At 46.3% G+C, this 17,724-nt stretch overlaps 1 protein-coding gene across 2 annotated transcripts in view; it reads left to right on the top strand.

Moving 5' to 3' along the window:
- Positions 1 to 17,724, top strand: part of SPNS2 (SPNS lysolipid transporter 2, sphingosine-1-phosphate) — a 164,736-nt gene that overhangs the window by 29,515 nt on the left and 117,497 nt on the right. For both annotated transcript variants that reach the window (XR_009456460.1, XM_059717057.1), the window contains exon 2: positions 16,761 to 16,826. Coding sequence is in view for 1 of the 2 variants with exons in the window: in XM_059717057.1 (XP_059573040.1) it covers positions 16,761 to 16,826 (66 nt within the window). In the remaining variant the exon portion in view is untranslated. The remainder of the gene's footprint in view (positions 1 to 16,760; positions 16,827 to 17,724) is intronic.

Below are 17,724 nucleotides of genomic sequence, written 5' to 3'. Positions count from 1 at the left end.
ATATGCACACACATATAAGTTTTACCAGTGTATCAGCAATGCAGCTTACCTTAGGACATACTTGAAAATAATACTAAGGAATATTATAGACTACACACAAATGGGTATTTGTAAGTATGTCCTGTCACAGCCCTGATGCTGGTTTTCTCCCTGTCGTATCCAACACTGCCACATGTGAGCCTTGGACTCATTAACAAGCTTCCTGGACCCCACACAGCTCTCCCTCTCAAATACACATGCTCCTTATTAATTAACTGTATGAAGGCACTTGTCTTGTCAGCCTGGTGAACATGTTGCTTAGAATAACCAATGCAACCTTCTGTCAGTGGTGCATCAGGCTTGATTATTTCCTGACTCCAGATGACCATGACCTAGAAAGAAAGGACTATGACCAGATCTTATCCCTTAAAGCTTGTGCATTCCTCCAAGAGCAGCGATTGTCAGAGGGTCACGCTGTTTCTTCCCGTGGACAAAGATTTCTAGTCCATGAGGGATGGGGAAATGGCTTTTTTCTACCTTTTGCCTAAAATGGAGCATAGCAGTGATTGGGATCAATACACTGAAGGCTGCCATGGCTACTTTAAATAGCTATGGGGTTTCCTGGTGACTGCTTTGTCAGCCATGCAGTAATATACCCTCAGGCCTCAGCTGCAAGAGAGATGCCTCCCTCAGGCCATATGGGGGATGTGAAAGAAACTCCTCTAAATGGGGCATCCTGATTTATTTACAACATGCATAATCCATTAAAGCAGCATGTAGTAGGACTCCAGGAGAGATCAATGCACTTGTGGTGATGAATACTCATAGCAAGTGAGGGGGTGTGCGTATGGCAAGTGGAAGAAGTTTTGTCAGGTTGCATTTAGTCCATGGCTATATCACAAATCAGAGGTTAAGAAAGGAGACGAATAGGGAGGCTGAAAATTGAAGATAGTGAGTTAGAAAACAGGGAAGCAGCAATGGGAAATGGGATTGTATGACTGCTTTCCTTCTAGGTGCAGGATGGCAGTCATACAATCCCTTGGCAAGTGCAGCAGAGTTTCTGCTAACATGAGGTGCCATCCTGGGAGAGTGAACATTAGGATCTGTCTTTGTCTACATAATGGGCTCCTTCAACCTACAGGACTTCCACTTTGAAGTTGAGAAAGGAACACGTGGATTGTTACTCTTGGACAACTTGGATTGTGGCATTTTTCTATATATAGTTGTCTTTTTCTTGAGGAGTAGAACACCTGGCAGGTAGATGCCAATAAGGCTTTAAAAGGGTTTTTTAGCTATTAAGGGAGTAAATTGGCTGATGGGGCGCACCCAGAGGGTAGTGGTGGACGGGTCGTACTCAACCTGGCAGGATGTGAATAGTGGGGTCCGCCAGGGCTCAGTCCCGGGGCCTACAGTGTTCAACATCTTCATCAGCGACTTGGACGAGGGGGTGGAAAACACGTTGTCCAAGTTTGCCAATAACACCAAGATGTGGGGAGAGGTAGGCACGCTCGAAGGGAGAGAGAGGCTGCAATTAGATTTAGACAGACTACAGAAGTGGGCAGATGGTAATAGGATGGGCTTCAGTGTAGATAAATGCAGGGTGCTGCACCTGGGGAGAAGGAATCCACAGCATACATACAGGCTGGGGAGCTCCTCCCTTGAGAGCACAGAGGTGGAAAGGGATCTTGGAGTCATTATTGACTCCAAGATGAACATGAGCTGCCAATGCCAGACTGCAGCCAGCAAAGCCAACCACACCTTGTCGTGCATCCAAAGATGCATCTCAAGCCGGTCCAGAGAGGTGATACTTCCCCTCTATGCGACATTGGTCCAGCCTCAATTGGAGTACTGCGTCCAGTTCTGAGCACTGCACTTTAAGAAGGATGTGGCCTGCCTCGAGAGGGTTCAGAGGAAGGCCACCTGCTTGGTTGGAGGGCAACAGGGCAGGCCCTATGAGGAGAGGCTGAGGGACCTGAACCTGTTCAGCCTCAGCAAGCAGAGGCTGAGGGGGGATTTGGTGGTTGCCTACAAACACATTAGAGGAGATCAGCAGCAAATAGGAAGGGCCCTATTCCCCCCAGCAGCACCTGGGGTGATGAGGAACAATGGCCAGAAGCTGCTGGAGAACAGGTTCAGGTTAGAGATTAGGAGGCACTACTTCACTGTTAGAGTGGCTAGGATCTGGAACCAACTTCCTAGGGAAGTGGTCCTCGCTCCTACCTTGGGTAAATTCAGAAAGAGGTTGGATGAACACCTGTCTGGGGTCATGTGATCCCAGCGTGTGCTCCGGCCAGTGGTGGGGGGTCAGACTAGATGATCTGTTCAGGTCCCTTCTGACCCCAAACTACTATGGAACTGGGTCATTGTAGTTACCCAGTCTTTTTTGCTTTTACAGTTAAGTGTTTGGGTTCCAATTCATAATTATGTCATAGAAAGAGGGTTGTTTAGGCATTTAATTCATAAGGCCATACTGCTCCCCAGATTCACTATGTGGATTGGTGCAAATGGAAGTCTTGGAGTTGTCCTGAATTTCATAATCGCAGTGTGTAAGCAGAGCTCTGTGGTAGCCCAGGATTGGGACAGCACTTGTGCTCATGTCAGGACTGAGGTGTGCAGAGGAAATTTGCCCGGCACCTACCTGGCTTCCATGATATGCTATTAGTCTTTTACCTCCCCGAGCACTGTAAAAGTTTGGTTACGATAGGAGTCTCCCATGTGTTATGTTTTGTAGTAAAGAATATTAGAAAGCCCCGGAAGTTTCATGTGAATACACTGTTGGGCTTAAAAATAGCTCATGAGACACTGCTAAGTGAAAGCAAAGCGCAATTGTGAAATAGAAGATCACGTTGAAGCCCATCTACTTTTAGTTTATATTTCTACCAATCTGATAGAAATCTCCTTGATTAGAAGAATTAGCTGTCATCTGCTGAAAAGCAGCAGCAGCTAATTATCCTGGGGGCTCAGCCACGTTTCAGTCTTTTCTTCAATGCTCTGAAATCATGTGCATCTCTAATGGGGGAGGAAGCGAGTGGAGAATTATTTCCCACTCACTGTGCACAGAATCTGACACACAGATCACTGAGCCTCTCCTCTCCTCTCCTCTCCTCATCCCATCTCCTGTGCCTGGAATTGCCGCAGTGGAAGTAAAAAGACACGTTTCTCATTTCTCTCTGGATAATATGTTCAGGTTTTTTCTCTTTTGAATTGAATTGAATTTCATGGTGGTGAAATGCGCCTGATGAACACACTTGGGGAATTAACTCTTTATGTGCAGAGGCAGCAGCACAATAGGGCAGGTTTCCCTCCCCGTCCTTCTGATATACCTAAACTCTGACATGGCCAGTGTGAGGAGATGAGGGGAGTGCAGGCTTCATGGCACTTTCATCCTTTGATTTATTTGCTGAGACAGCCAACAGGGGGACCAATTAAGGGCCTTTGTGATGTTGGGGGTTGTTGTGTGCGTCCTAGTCCCCTGAGACCTATGCTGAGACCTCCAGTCTCATGTTGCATAAGCCACTGAGCTGATCTGAGATGCAAATTAGTTTTTGCCTAGTGCCAATTTGTGCTGACTCTGAATCAGCAAGGCTCAGAGTCTCCCTCCTTAAACCATGCGGTGTATAATTGTGAATCAGTTTAACTTAAACTTTCCTTTATTAAAGACCTCAAATAAACATGTGCAAGAGTGAATGCCTTGGACTGATTTTGTGTGAGGGAGAGGGACAGCTTCCTCTGGTATTTGGTATCATAAAATAACCTGCGTTGTTGCTTTTTTTCCAACCAGGAGGCCTGAGATATTCATCACAATTCTGAGAATCACTGCTCCAGAGAGCCAAATTAACCCAAACGTATAAACAATTTTTAAAAAGAAATAGGTATTTCTGTTCTTGTGCCCTGTCATTTGTGGCTCGTGCCAACTTCCTGACTCTGTTGCTCTGGGACTACGACGTATCCACTTTTCCAATGAGAAAATCAAGGGAGTGGTGAGTCACTGGATGGACTCATATATAGCTTAATGGGCCCTCTCATTATCAGTGCTGTTTTTTTCTTGCACAAAGTGGTTGTAAATCCATGCAGTGAAGTGTGTTTCCTGAGGTCGTCAGAGTACTGAGGAAGCCAGAACTTTGCAGCCGTGAGTCCGCTCTGCCTTGTGCAGCCCTGTGCCCAAGGGATTAGTTATGGGGAAGCCTCAAGGATTTCACATCTTTAAATAAGCTGAATCAGAAGTCCCTGCCTTTGGAGACTACATCATTTGAGCTGGACATTTTAGGAATACTTGAGGTTTCTGTTTGGTTCAGAAAAGCCACAAAAGCACACATCCTTTGTGACATTTCAGTGCATCTGCTCCTTCCTCCTTCTAGAATCTGAAGGAGAGAGGTATGGCAATGAATATCTTTTTGGTTTACTTTTTGTCTAAACAGATGTCCAAGAACAGAACATGGGGTCCATCTTAAGACCTGAACCTGAGATTGGTAGTCCAGCCTGGATCTGAATGTTGACTACAACTCCTGTTTGTGGCAGCTGGCTGATCTAGACTGTGGATACTAACCAAGCTGTTTAGAATTAGCCCCGGTTCCAATTTTTGCAACTGCAGCTCCAAGGAACCTGCAAATCTCAAAAAACTGTAGTTTTTGGGCAAAGGTTTAATTCATTTTGCCATTCTAGTGGAGTTGTCTCACTGGCCACTAACCATGAAGCTTCCTTAGTTTATGGAAGCACAACTGCAGTGGAGACCCCTGTGCCTGACTTGGGGAGGCAGATTAAGGTGCTGGGGCTTAGGTCTAAGGAGGTGAGTCTGCCTGGGGCACAGGGGTTGCAAAGGCACCTGGACAAGGGGAGTAAGAGCAAGGAGTTGGTAAGAGAGCTGGGAGATCAGGGTGGATCAATAGGAAGTAAAAACCTGATGGAAGACATCCAGTTGAACCTGCTCTCATTCCACATTTGTACCCGTGGGAGCTAGAGATGAGGCACATATGGAAATCATTCACTCATTTCAGTTTTATCTAAGCTCTTCTGCTTGCATTGGCTGAGCATACCATGTACTCAGTCTCATGTGCAAAAGGTTAATTTCCCAGCCACAGGTCTGGGAACAGGCTGACATCGTAATTAGGGAGATCCGGGATTTGATATGGGTGTGGTCTTGCCACCAAGGTAGTCAGGGTGGCATTCAAGCTCGATGCTGGTATGGCTAAAACCATTAGAGATACGCCTTTATTCATTCCACATCAATGAGAGAGAGATGTCATTGTTTTTTAAAAAAATATTTTTTTCCTTTCTCACCCCTTGGCTAATTTCATTGTTCTTTTTTGAAGTTTAATTACCTGTTCCATACCATGAATATATGCCAGTGGCCTTTGGAAATGAACAAATGGTTCATATATTTTCCCATAGGTATTAGAATAGTAATAACAATTAAAAAAAATGAAAGAAAAAAGAAGGGTGTAATGGGGGCAGTTCTCCAGTGAAACTGCTGAAGTTCTTATTCTGAACAGGAAAATGCCACTGATGGAAATGCCTGCTTCCGTGTCTTCCTGTGCAACGGCCAGCAATATGCTAAGTTAAGCAAGGAGTTCTCATAACTGCAGCTTTTTGTCCTTTTGGTGTCTTTCTCTCCCTATTCAAAAAAAGTCTCCCTGGTTGAGCTTTAGGGCAATTCCCTTTCAGTGTGTGCAAACATAGCAGGGTCCCTCAGATTTCAGAGGGCATCACAATTGATTGCAAAGGCTTTGAAACTTACTGTTTTATTCCTACTTGGGTTTTGAGAGCTGAATTTTGCATAGCTGTTGCAATGTCACTGCAGGATTACAGTACTGAGTTTTGAGGGACATGGTTCATTCCTCCAGGCTCTGCTTTCTGCATAGAATCCTGCTCTATATTCTATACTGAATTTCCTTGCTAGCCATGCTGGTGTGGGCATAGCTGTCAACAGCATCCACAAGGGATCCCTTGGAGGGGTTGTGTGTGTGCAGGTTCAAGTGACTTAATGTAAATGTTTCCTTATGGCAGTTGTTTGATTTTCAGCTAGGTTTTTTTTTTTTTTTTTAATTTAAAATCCTGTGTAGTGACAAAGGCAAAAGCAGTGTCTTGTCAGGGCACACTGTTCCTTAAAGTGGCAGGCGCTGACCAGCATGGCACAGTGGCAGCAGGAAAGCATGTTTCTCTAAGTGCCTGCAGAGGTCTCCAGGGACAGTTGTTGCCCCCCCATTTTCTTTCTGAGACATCACTTCCTGCCTAGGTAAAGTGCAGGATGCTGGCAACCCCCCAGTCTGAGGAGCCCTCTCCTGTAGGAAAAAGGCATGAATTTGCAGCCAGGGTTGTCCTTGCATTCTTGGCTTTGGTCTCATCCCTAAATTAAATAAAAATTAACTCCAAACTACACACACCCACACCTGTTCTCCCCACCTCGTTCCTGTGCATTGCCTGCTCTAGTGCTTGGATATCTTTGGACCTGGAGACTATCTCTGGGAGCTGAGAAAGGTCCTGAAAACCAGTGTCTGGTCACCTCATTCAAACATCAGGCTTGTAGTGGAACAGATGATCCTTTTCCTCTCCAAGTCCCCATATTCTCCTTCACAGGTGTGTGGGTCTGGGTTTGCACATACTCAGTGCAAAGCAGGCATCCCTGAGTTGGCTCGGGTACTGGAGTGGGGTTGTTGCAGTGTGGCAGGCTTCAGCCACTGGGTACTTAATCAGGTATCTGAGGAGTATCCACTAATACCCACACTGCCACGGCTATACTGTTCTTGGTTAGCTTGCTAATTTTAATGCTTGCTCAAGTACATCTACATGAGTGATCATGCCTTCGGGTCCAAGTACAGGCACAGTCACAGGGACAGTGTCTCTGCTTCATTTTCATAATAGGCTGGAACCTAGGAGTAAAACCATCTCTACTGCATTCGTCTCCTTTCTAACAATGAGGATGGCTCCTTTCATCTGCTAGAAAGTATTTTTAAATCATGCACTGTTCCCCCAGAGCCTTCCCTGTGTAGTATTTTGCAAACAGTGCAGGCAAAGCCAGTGATCAAAGGGGAGAAAATCAAGGTTAATTCCTTGAGCTGCACATCACTTTCTTCCCCTTCCCTCTATCAGCTGCAGCCTAGCATCCTCAAAACTGGCTGAGCCATGGAGCTCTTGCTGTTTCCAGCTGGAGTTCCCTGATGCGCATGGTCTCGGAGTGTAATTTTATAAGAACCTTAGGGAATGTATGACCTGTTTTGTGGGGTTCAGGCCCTTAACGAGGGCCTGAACGAGGCACCCCTCATTAAGTGCTACTGAAGGCTGGCTGTAGGTTCTCAAGTCTCTCGGCATCACTGTTTTCATATCCAGGCCAGGCTGGCAGTGACCAAAACTTGCTAGGATGTGCATAGTCCTATAACTGATTTATTTAGAGTTTGAGGGAAGTGGCCTACAGCGTGAGCCTTGGCCTGACAAGTTTGGTTATGTATCTGTAACAGGGCAGCCTGCTCCTTTAAGGGCTAGGAGGCTTGGAACTGGCTTGCCCTGTTTAGTTGGCTTCATTTGCTTCACCTGAAAGAGTTAGGAAGAAGCTCAGCAGCTGGGAAGGAGGATAGATGAGCTGTTCCTGTGGCAGATCTTCAGATCAGGGCCCCAGGAAGGGGAGCACAGGTCCACAGTGGAGGCCTGTGAAAAGAAAGTGCCTTGAGGAAGAGGTGAGGTACAAAGTGGCCTGCAGAAGTAGTAAAAAAAAACAAAACCAAAAACGAGGAAAAGGTGGCTTCACCTGCCTTACACATGTTCTGTTTGCTGCAGTCCAGAGGTACGACTGGGACTGAGAGAGAGAAACAGACCACTGAGACTTGGTTGTGGTCTTGCGCCCTCCCCTTAGCAGGGAACGGGATGACTAGCACAGAAGAGGTAACTAAGGCCAGTTCACTGCAACATGCCCTGCTATAAGGAGGTGCCATCAGGAGACAATGAGGATTGACTTGCATAGAGTAATGAGTTGGATTTTATCCCATTAAAATGTTGGGGGTTTTTCAAAATTACACATTTAAAACCAATACATTTAAAATGAAAAAAATACTGAAATTAGACAAGATGATCTTGGCGCACAAGTAGCGTTTGAAGTGTGTGGGCACTGGAAACTCTACTGCAAAGCTGCCACCTCCTCCCTTTGAGTATCAGAGCCTCTTCAGTTGCATTTCACAGCTTTTGGACTCTGCACACAACCTGGTCTCATTCTGGTCCACACGCCTCTAGAAATATTGTCATTGCTACAGAAGAAAACTCAGTGAAAACATGCAGATCTGCTTCCAGGAGAAACCTTTCCCTGGAGAAGATCTTGTAGCAACCTCGCCCACATCGAGTTCATCCCTTGTATTTGGTAATAGCTGCACTTGCACCTTGGAATTTAAAACCTGTGATAAACAGAAGAAGATGGGGCACTCCCGTGGGAAGCTGTAATGTCTTTCTGCTTTGGAAATTGCGACTTCGCTGCACCTTGACTCACAGTATCAGTTCTTTGCCAGGGCAACTCATTGTTGACTTGTAAATATAGCATTTGTTGGCTGACAAGTTTGAGAATGGCTTTTAAAAATAAAGAATCACCTGGTTGCTTATGATCATTCATACTGTGCCTTTTGACTGGGGACCTGGGGTGATATGAGTGATTATGAAAGATGAACATAAGAAACTGGGCTGTGCCTTTAGGAAGAGCCCAGCACCCTCTTTCTTAAACCTACCTCTTACCTCTGTGTTAAGTGACATTTCTGTCTTAGTTCAGTCATTATCACACTGAGAAATGTTCCTCATGAGACCAAAGTTCATCTGGTCCAACATCTGGTCTCTGACAGCAGCCAGCACCAGCTGCTTCAGAGTTTGAAACCCAGCAAGGGAGAGTAACAGGACAATGTTAGGGAAAAGCTCCCCCTAAATCCTCCCTTAAAATCAGAGATAGGCTCAAGCTGCAAAATTGGGACCTGGATACTGGATCTTCAGGTTTCAGGGTTTGGGATCCAGCAGCTACAAAGCGAGGGGCAGCAGGCAGCCAGTTTAGATTCTAGCAATAGGGATAAGGAAGAAGAGCGTCTCGGATGCATGTGGTGTCAACCCCAGTTCCCTGGTCATTTGCCTTTACCTTGAGGGCATCTCTTTGCTTTCTTCCATATTCCTCACTGTTTGTGGAGTGTTCATCTGGAAAATTAACCAAGCCCATCACCATTTTTTTTTCTTTCAAGAGGCTGTCTTCTTCCTCATGCCTATAAGAAACTTGCATCCACATCAGCATCTTTTAGGTGCTCTTGTGTGATGGTGACAAGCCTGGTATAACAATCAAAACAAGCCATTCTTCTAGTTGTTCCCTCCTCTGACCTCCCAAAGCATCCTGTCCTCTGAGTATCTGTCTTGATGAGACTGTCAACACTACCTACCTTTGTCTTTGACTGTGCCAAATATGTTGTCAGTATATAGTAGTGTCTGGTTCAGTTAATAAGCCAAATGGGGCAGGATGCCACTAAGTTTTCTGTGTATTTGTTCAGGCCTGAGCACACTGATGGTGCCTGATAAATAATAGGTCATAACAGTACACCATATGCATACATCATAAGCACAGTCCGTATGGTAATAGTCTTTGGCGAGTGGCCATTTCTTATGGAGGGTGTTGCCTACCTGTTAACTATTCATTGTTGTTAGTGTCTCTAGAGAAGCCAGGGAAATGAACTCTATGATTAGAAAGGTCTTGTCTGCCACATGCGGCTGCTTCCCTTTCCTCAGTTGCATCAGGTGTTGTGTTCCAGTGGGAAACATGTACGCACAATTCAACGAGTGACAGGATTGTGTCCCAGAGCATCACTGCATTCTCCAGTTCTCCCCGATGTCCAGAAGAAGAGATCAAGGAATGACACAGGAAAGAGCCACAAACACCATTTAATTTTTTTCCCCTAAAATGTGTCTTGGCTTATTTGTCCTTAAAACTTATTTAAAAAGTTCTGGGTGAGTCTTTCTTTGATATGCACCCAAACAACGATAAGCATCACTGCACAAAATTAGGAAAGGAGTGATTTCTGCCCCCCCCCCCCCCCCTAGCATTTCAGCATATTGAGGAAGATAGCTTTTGGAGGAAGAAATAGCTCCTATCATCCCATGCATTTATTGCATCATCTGTTCCCTGCTGCCTCCAATTTAGTGTTCCAAATCCTATATCAAAACATCTGTGGTCCAAAGAGAATACAAAATAGGCTTATGTGAAGTAGGAAATCCATGCCAATTAAGCACAAAGATCGTCATACATCACATGAGATTATCTTCCTCACCCACATGGGACCATAGAGTGTAGCTAAACTGTCATATTACATTTACTAGTGGAGTACCTAACCCCCCCTTCCTCTCCCCATAATCAAGGAAACAAAAAAAGTATCTTGTAGAGCAGCAAGTCAGAGTTGCAGACTAACTTTGGATTGTTTCTGTCTGGAGGCAAGTGTAGTAGTGACTGGAACATCAGTGTCCATTAGGGCTAGGGACAGCCATTCAAAAAACCTGAGCCTGAATTGATTCAACCTGTGTAGGTTAGTCTAACCTGGCTAAGCTGAACTGATTTGTAACTGGGCAGACATTTTCTCTTGACTGAGGAAATTCAGGTACATGCCTGCAGTGGCTCAGGCTAGAAGCCAGGGAATGCTAAAGCAGCTCTCCCTTCCCTTCCCTTATGCAGTGCTGAGCTGAGGAGGGTGTGGCCAGGTCCCTACAGGACCTCTGATTAGGGAGGTCTGCCTGCACAGTCCCAGGCTTTTCTCTGCTGGCTGCTCAAGGGGCGGGAGTGTTGCCAGCCCCCTGCTAGCACTGTGAGGCAAGGGGAGGGAGCGTGTGCAGTGCAACGTAACTATTGATGATATGGAGCCTTTCAATCTCCCCCTTGCTGCTTTATACTGTCTGCAGCAAACTGACAGGCAAGCAGGCCAGCAGGGGGATAATAACGGTGTTTATCACCCCATCAGCAAAACAATAGCCTCTGTCCATTAGTTCAAACTCTTCTTAAACAGTTTGCCAGCTGATCTGTTGATTAGCTCCAAAAAGCCCTAAGCACTTGCTATTCTGTCTGCCTGCCCCAGTAAAATTGGACACACACACACACACACACACACACACACACACACACACACACACACACCCCTCAGCATTAGCTAGCATACCATATGCCTAGTGTCCATGCTGTAGGAGATGGGAGGGAGGGGGGTGATCCCTGCTTGTCCAGCAAGCAGCGAGGCGGAGTAGGACAGGGGAAAGCCAGGAAGATGCTGCTTTACCTGCAGTCTCTGCTGGAGCTCCAGCAAGGGAGCAGAGGGGAAGTGCCAGCCCTGCTGTGGAGCAGACCGCCACCCAGCCCAGACAGCATACCGGGATGCTGGGGGAGTCCAGTTTATCTTAAACCAGCAAGGGGTATGGGACAGACATTGCATAAACCTGTTTGAGCCAAATCAGTTAAGTCTGATACTACATTCAACCAGATTTATCTCAAATTGGCTTCAGCCATTTTCAGACTGGTTTATGTGCACTGAACGTTGTTCTGTTACAGGCTTAAACCAGTTTCTGATCACTTAAACCAGTTTATGTGTAGTGTCTGTCCCAAGGAGTTTGGATGGATGTAGCTGCAGGACAGCTCACAGCTTATTTGGAAGAAGAGCTTGAATGACAGCAGATCTAAAGGAAGTAAATTATTCACTTGTGCTCTCTCTCCCCATTTTGGCTGTCATTTGCCAGTCTCTTTCAGGGGGCTTAGAATTCCTATCCCGATGGAACCAGCACTCTCCTATGTAAACTTGAAATCCTACTTATCTGTTTTTCCAGGGTGGAGAGAGACCATTCTCCAGTTCCTCTCCTAACATATTGAATGTTGCAAGCTCCATGCAAAGGTGACTGCATTTGGGGTGAGAACTGTGCTTTAGTTTGATTGCATCACTTCAAGCTGGTAGAACACTTTAGGTTCCCTTGTGAAGAAAGGCAGCATATAAATGTAAAGCCATTATCCTTTTAGTAGCTGTTTCTTTACAAAGAATAGAAAGACCTCGCCTTTTTGCCATGTAGTTTGTAGACACCATTATAATCCCTTCCTCCTCCAATTCAGGTTTCTTAAGCACATCTGAGAACCACTTATTTCCCAGGTGATGTTTTCTTTAACATAGTATTCTCTTCCCCCACCCCAGTAATGTTTTGTATTTTAATGTGCCTCTGGGGAATTTTCAAATAACACGGAGTTAAATAGAAGTACGTTGCCTTTGGCTGTGTAGATGAAACAGGGGGCATGTGTGCATGACACTTTAAAGAGGGCTAAATGCTTTTGCACCACTTTTTAATGGTATCAGTGTTTGTATGCCTTGGCAATGTATTGCGCATTAATTACAGCCACTGTAGCAAATTCGGTGGCCTAACGCACCTTAAATCACTTGGGGCACAGCAAACTGCCCTACAGCTGTGGAGCAAAGCACTGGGCTCTGCGTAGCTCAGGGGCTGTGCAGGAAGCCCATGCAGGCAGCCTGGCAGCAGCCTGGGAAGGCAGGCTCTGCCCAAGAAAAAAACCCAAAGCGGTGAGCCTGATTTCCCTCCCCCCGAGCCTTCCTGCCTGAGCTGCAAGAGAGCCCAGTTCTTCTCTTCGCGGCTGTGGTGCCCACTGGGACCGCCTGAGCCGAGTGGCTGTGGGCTGCTGCCATGAGGGGGAGGTGCCACTGCCACGGGGGGTAAGCACCAGCCCCCCACCCCCTGCAGCCCAAGGACCGCGCTGCTCGCCACTAGCTTGCCCTCCCCTCCCCGCCACCAGAGAGGCAGATAAGTCAGCAGGGTGTGTGCACAACACAGGGGTTTAAAGGGCCCTAAATTGAAGCAATGTTTTTAAAAACCCACCACTTCAATTTAGGGTCCCCGTTTCATCTACACACACCCTTAGGGGTCCCTGTGGAGGCCAGTGGGCTGTGCCACTCATGATATAAAAGCCCTTTTTGCAGGTAATGGCATGGGGTGATTTTAGCTCATTCTTGGCTTACATGCTTCTCAGCTCTGAAGGTACAGGTCCTGCCTGCTGATTAACCCCATGCCTCTGCACCAAAGGGTATATTTCAAAATGCAGGCTTCTTGCTACACCCAGGAACAGATCTCAGGAAGGACCTGTCATCTACAATGAATATCTTCCTTCATCAGCTCTAGCCCTAACTCTTGAGCTTTTCAGGGAGCAGCACAATCCTCCTGTCACTGGCTTGGCATTGTGCAGCTCAGGCTCTTTATCTTTCCTACATCTGAGAGATGTGTAGGTAATATGCTGGTTCTATATTATGGGGGATTTATTTAAGCAGTAAAATGCCAGTTTGTCAGGCGTTTTACCCACTTGAGTGGGAGTTGAGCATGTGAAGCTGGGGGCAGGACTTTGCCCTCTCTTTACAAGGTAGAGAGAGATGCAACATGGTGGGGCTGCAGAGCAACACAGCCCCCATGCAAGCCAGCACCCTTCTGCCAGGGGACAGTTGCCATGCCTGCTCTTCATCTAAGCCTTGCACTGTATGTGTCCCTAGAGAAATGGCTGTTGCCTTCACCATACCAGGGGGAGGTCAGCACTTCTAGTGCTGTTGCCTGACTCGGTGGGAGTGTCTGAAGCCAAGCTGCAGAAAGCTAAGTGTTAACTGGAGGAAGGAGTAGGTTTTACTCCTTCGGTTGTGGCCACCAGATTGCATGCGAGTGTAAGCGGAGGTGGTCCTCACTTAAAGCTGGATACAACACAATGGGATGCTTCTGTAAATATGGAGCTGCAGAGCTGACGCTGTAGTCATGCTGCCCTGAGCTCACTCTGATTTACTTTCTCCTCACATACGTGATGATGACCACAATCTGGCCAACCCTGAGGACCAAACAGTGGAGCTGAAACCCTGAGTTATAATAACTGGAGCTAAGGAGCAGGCCCCCCAGCTGGGTGCTGGAATGGATTTGTCTCCTTTCTGAATCCGACTTCAAGGGCAGAGCACAGCTTGCACCAGTTCTGGTAGGTTACCCTAGGGAGATGCAAAATTGTTTCCATCCATCAGGCTCTGCTGATATGACTGTATTCCAGCTACCAATGCAGCAAAGACCAGGAAGGCATGGTGGAAGGACAGGGATGGAGGGGAGCCCAGAGAAAGTGGATGAAGATGTCTCATGCAAGGCACCATGTCTAGATCTCCAGCGATGATGGAAAAACAATAAAAGCAACTTCGGGGCTTCTTTTAGAATTAGACGTGAACTGAGTCCCTGGTACACAGCACAGCTTTTAAGGCCGAGGGAGACCTGAACAGCATAATAGAAACAAAGAGCATGCCGCCTGGGGGAAGAAGCAGAAAGCACTTCTTCAGTCAGAGAATTCATGACTGGGATTGCTGTAGGGGGAAAGTGGTGAACTGCAAGTTGAATGCACTATTCAGGGGCAGATATCGTATTATTGATGCCCTTCTACAAGCAATCTGAGTGCTGTTGTCTTGAGTAAATGACATGTAGGTAGGTGACCCCATATGGGCAGCCTGCCTTTTCTTTCCTTGTCCTTCATGTCCCCGTTTTCCTTGAGTCTTGCTTGTTTTCCTGGCATTGCCCCAGATGCCCTCTGGAAATGCTTGTTCCCATGTGTTTCTGTGTGGTGTTGGTCAGTACTATTCTGAAAGCTAAGATGCTTTATGGCCAGTGAGATTAAAGTAGCTCTGAGAGCTGTTTCCTCTGACTCCTAAGGATGAGCAGAATCATTCTGGGGGCCAAAAATAAAACCCACTTGCAGAGGAGGGGGCCAAGTGTGTGGCTGTAATGACTCAGTGCCCCCAGAAGTACCTCAGTTTAACAAGAGGGTACAAACAAGTTGGATTTATTTACACCCATAGGCATTAGAACACAGTCTGTAAAATATATAAAACCCCCACTAAAAACTGCATGGAAACCTGATGACAAAATTGCCCCTTTCAGCAACGGAACTTAAAACCCCAACTCCAGCAGTCTTGCAAGGACCCTTTGGGGTGAGAAGCTTCACCTTGTGCACAGCCTCAGCATCCCAGATGGCACCAGGACTTTCACCACTTCACAATCACACTGACCCCGTTACCTTCTGCGGCCTTTTAAGTACAATCCTGTAGCAACAGTCAGTTCCTCTCCTCTGTGGGGAAGATGTCGATGATCCTTCTCCCAGCTCCACCCAGACTAGGCTCCTCTACAGTCTCGCTGGGGCGTCTATCAGTGGTTCTGGGACCATATCGGGGAGGGAAGCTCTAACCACACTGGCTCCGGGCAAAATGTCCCCCACTGTTGCAGCTCCTCTTTTCCACTTCCCCTCCTGCTAGCCCTCAAACAAGCCTGGGGGCTGTAATTCAACCCAGATCCCTGGGTCTGGAGTGGCCTCACACCTCCACTTAACTCAGGGGCAGGAGTTACACTGGGACTAAATTTTAGCTGGAGCTGAACTTTTATGGCTATAAAAGCAGCTGTTCAATGCAGTTGGGAAAGCTTTGTCTTTCTTTCTGTTTCTCTCTAAGAGGCACAATGCTAGATTTCTTGGTTTTGTGGGGGAAGTCAGAATAACTAGAACCACAAGGTAGGAAACAGCACAATAGTCTATCTGGCCAAAACCAGAAAGTACGAATGAGGGAGCAAGTGAATGTGTTGTCATCAAGCCAAAGAAGCTGGAGTACCTTTCCTTACAGTGTAGGCAAATGTCCAGATGTGTTAACCCTTGTCTAACCCAACTGGAGCCTCTAAAGCTGGGGAGATACTTGCCCATTATGCCAAACAATCAAGGATGTGGTGCTGTACCTCGGGCCATGTTGGAGCCATGATGTGGCTGAACTTGATGATTTATGCTACTTCATTCCCATGTGCATTTCAGTAAATTTAAAGGGCCTTGATGTTGGGTATAGTAGAAAAATCTAGATGAAGTGGATGTTACAAAACATATAGGTCTACATTGAGTCTTGGTTATTGGGGCATTGCATGAGTTTATGTATTTTGAATATTGAGGTTTTAAAATAACATCTACTCGCATGCCACTACCTTTAGCTAAACCGGTAGTTTAATTTCTTTCCCCAAATGCACCAGAAACAAGGATGGACTGAAGCTGGATAAATGGGGAAACTGAGGTACAGGAAAGGGGGTTTCTCCAAGTCATTGTCAGAAGGGGGCTTCTAATTCTCAGTCCCATACATGATGTTGCAGTGCCCCTTATCAGAGAGATCCTCAGAGCCAGTGCCAGGCCCACCTGAAATGCTTGCAAATGGACATGAACCACTTGAAGAACCTGATCGGGGTTTGGAAACCAGTGCAGATTGGTAGTAGATGGAGCTCTGGGTTGGTAATTGAGAGACGTCAGGTTTGTTACCGACTCAAGTACTGACCTACTGCAAAACCTACTCTATAAAAGTTTCTTTTCCGGTCCCTGTCTCTTGCCTATTTTAACAGCAGGTTCTTGGGGGCGGAAACAATCTTTTGTCATAAGTCTGCCCATCACCTAGCGGGGTTGGAATCCGATCTGTATTCAAGCCTCCTGTTGATATTGTCATGCAAATTGCAAGTAAGAAATGGAGCAAGGGGAGATTCTTGTGTGTGTTGTCTGGCTGTAAATGTTTTGCACAACACTATTAACCTGCTGACTCTGCTGGTAATTCAGTTACCCTCGATCAGTCCAGCAGTGACAAGCATGTACTGGAAAGAAGTCGGGGCACAAGCTACAAATGCTGTTGCACAATGTGAGATTCTGCAGGCTTTTCAGGGCTGCCACCTGTCTATATTGCAATCTCCTCTAAGGCTGGGGATGCTGAGTTTCTTCTCTGTTTTCCTGGCAGGTGTACTGCTAGACATCCAGCAGCATTTTGGAGTCAAAGACAGTGGAGCTGGCTTGCTACAAACAGGTAAGAGTCTGTGTTTCCTGTCTGTCTGGGTTTTTTTCCTTTCCTTAGGGGGTATCTTGTAGGTTTTTTGAACAAAGGTCAGGCTGTCCTCCTATGCACGTGTTTGCTTTGTTAAAATATAATAGGCTGGCAAATAATTCCTGACTGAGTAGCTGTGCACTTGGCCTCCACTTAGCAGTGGCTTAGTTTGCTGCATCCAAATAAACTCTAGTTTGGTGGCCTGGAGGATGAAGCCAGCTGCAGCCTCATTTTGCCAGTGCATGGGATAAGGATGTTTTGGGTGCAGCGGGCGATGTGAGTGAGCACATTTGTTCTCTTAGCTTATGGGAACTGAATTAAGGGAAGAGAAGTGCCAAGCCACAGTGAAAGACAGCCACCTTCCTGAGTCTTAGGTTGGGCATAGCAACTCAGTGGTGGATCTGTTTCAGCTGAAAGTTTGCACTTTGTATATAGTATGACTCCTCTGGTGTATGAAAGTCATGCTGTATGTCTGCCCTCTTAAACACAGGCAGCACAAAGTAACACAGTATAAGAAATGAATGCCACTATTGGAATAAATTCATGAGTATGAACATTGCAGGAAGGAGCTAATAGCCATTCCTCATATGTTTAGCTCATTATCCTGTTGGTTTAGTTGGTGAAAACAAAGCCTTTGAATTTGGGCCATTTGCATCAGACACTTCTGGCCTTGCGTTTACAGAAGAAGGGTTGTTAGATCTCAGGGCATTTCCTTGTGCTACAAACTATGGACTTTTCTGCTCAGTCCAGGACAAACCAGGTATTTTGGCCTCTAGTGTGATGTGGCTTTGGCTGATGCCTTAATCAAATTGAATTTGAAGACTCTGATTGACAGCCCCAGGATGACAATGATAACAAAATAGTTGATGTTTACAGAGAG

Source organism: Alligator mississippiensis, chromosome 14 (genome assembly GCF_030867095.1).
Source record: "Alligator mississippiensis isolate rAllMis1 chromosome 14, rAllMis1, whole genome shotgun sequence".
Taxonomy (NCBI): domain Eukaryota; kingdom Metazoa; phylum Chordata; order Crocodylia; family Alligatoridae; genus Alligator; species Alligator mississippiensis.
This window is presented reverse-complemented; position numbering and strand designations above follow the sequence as displayed.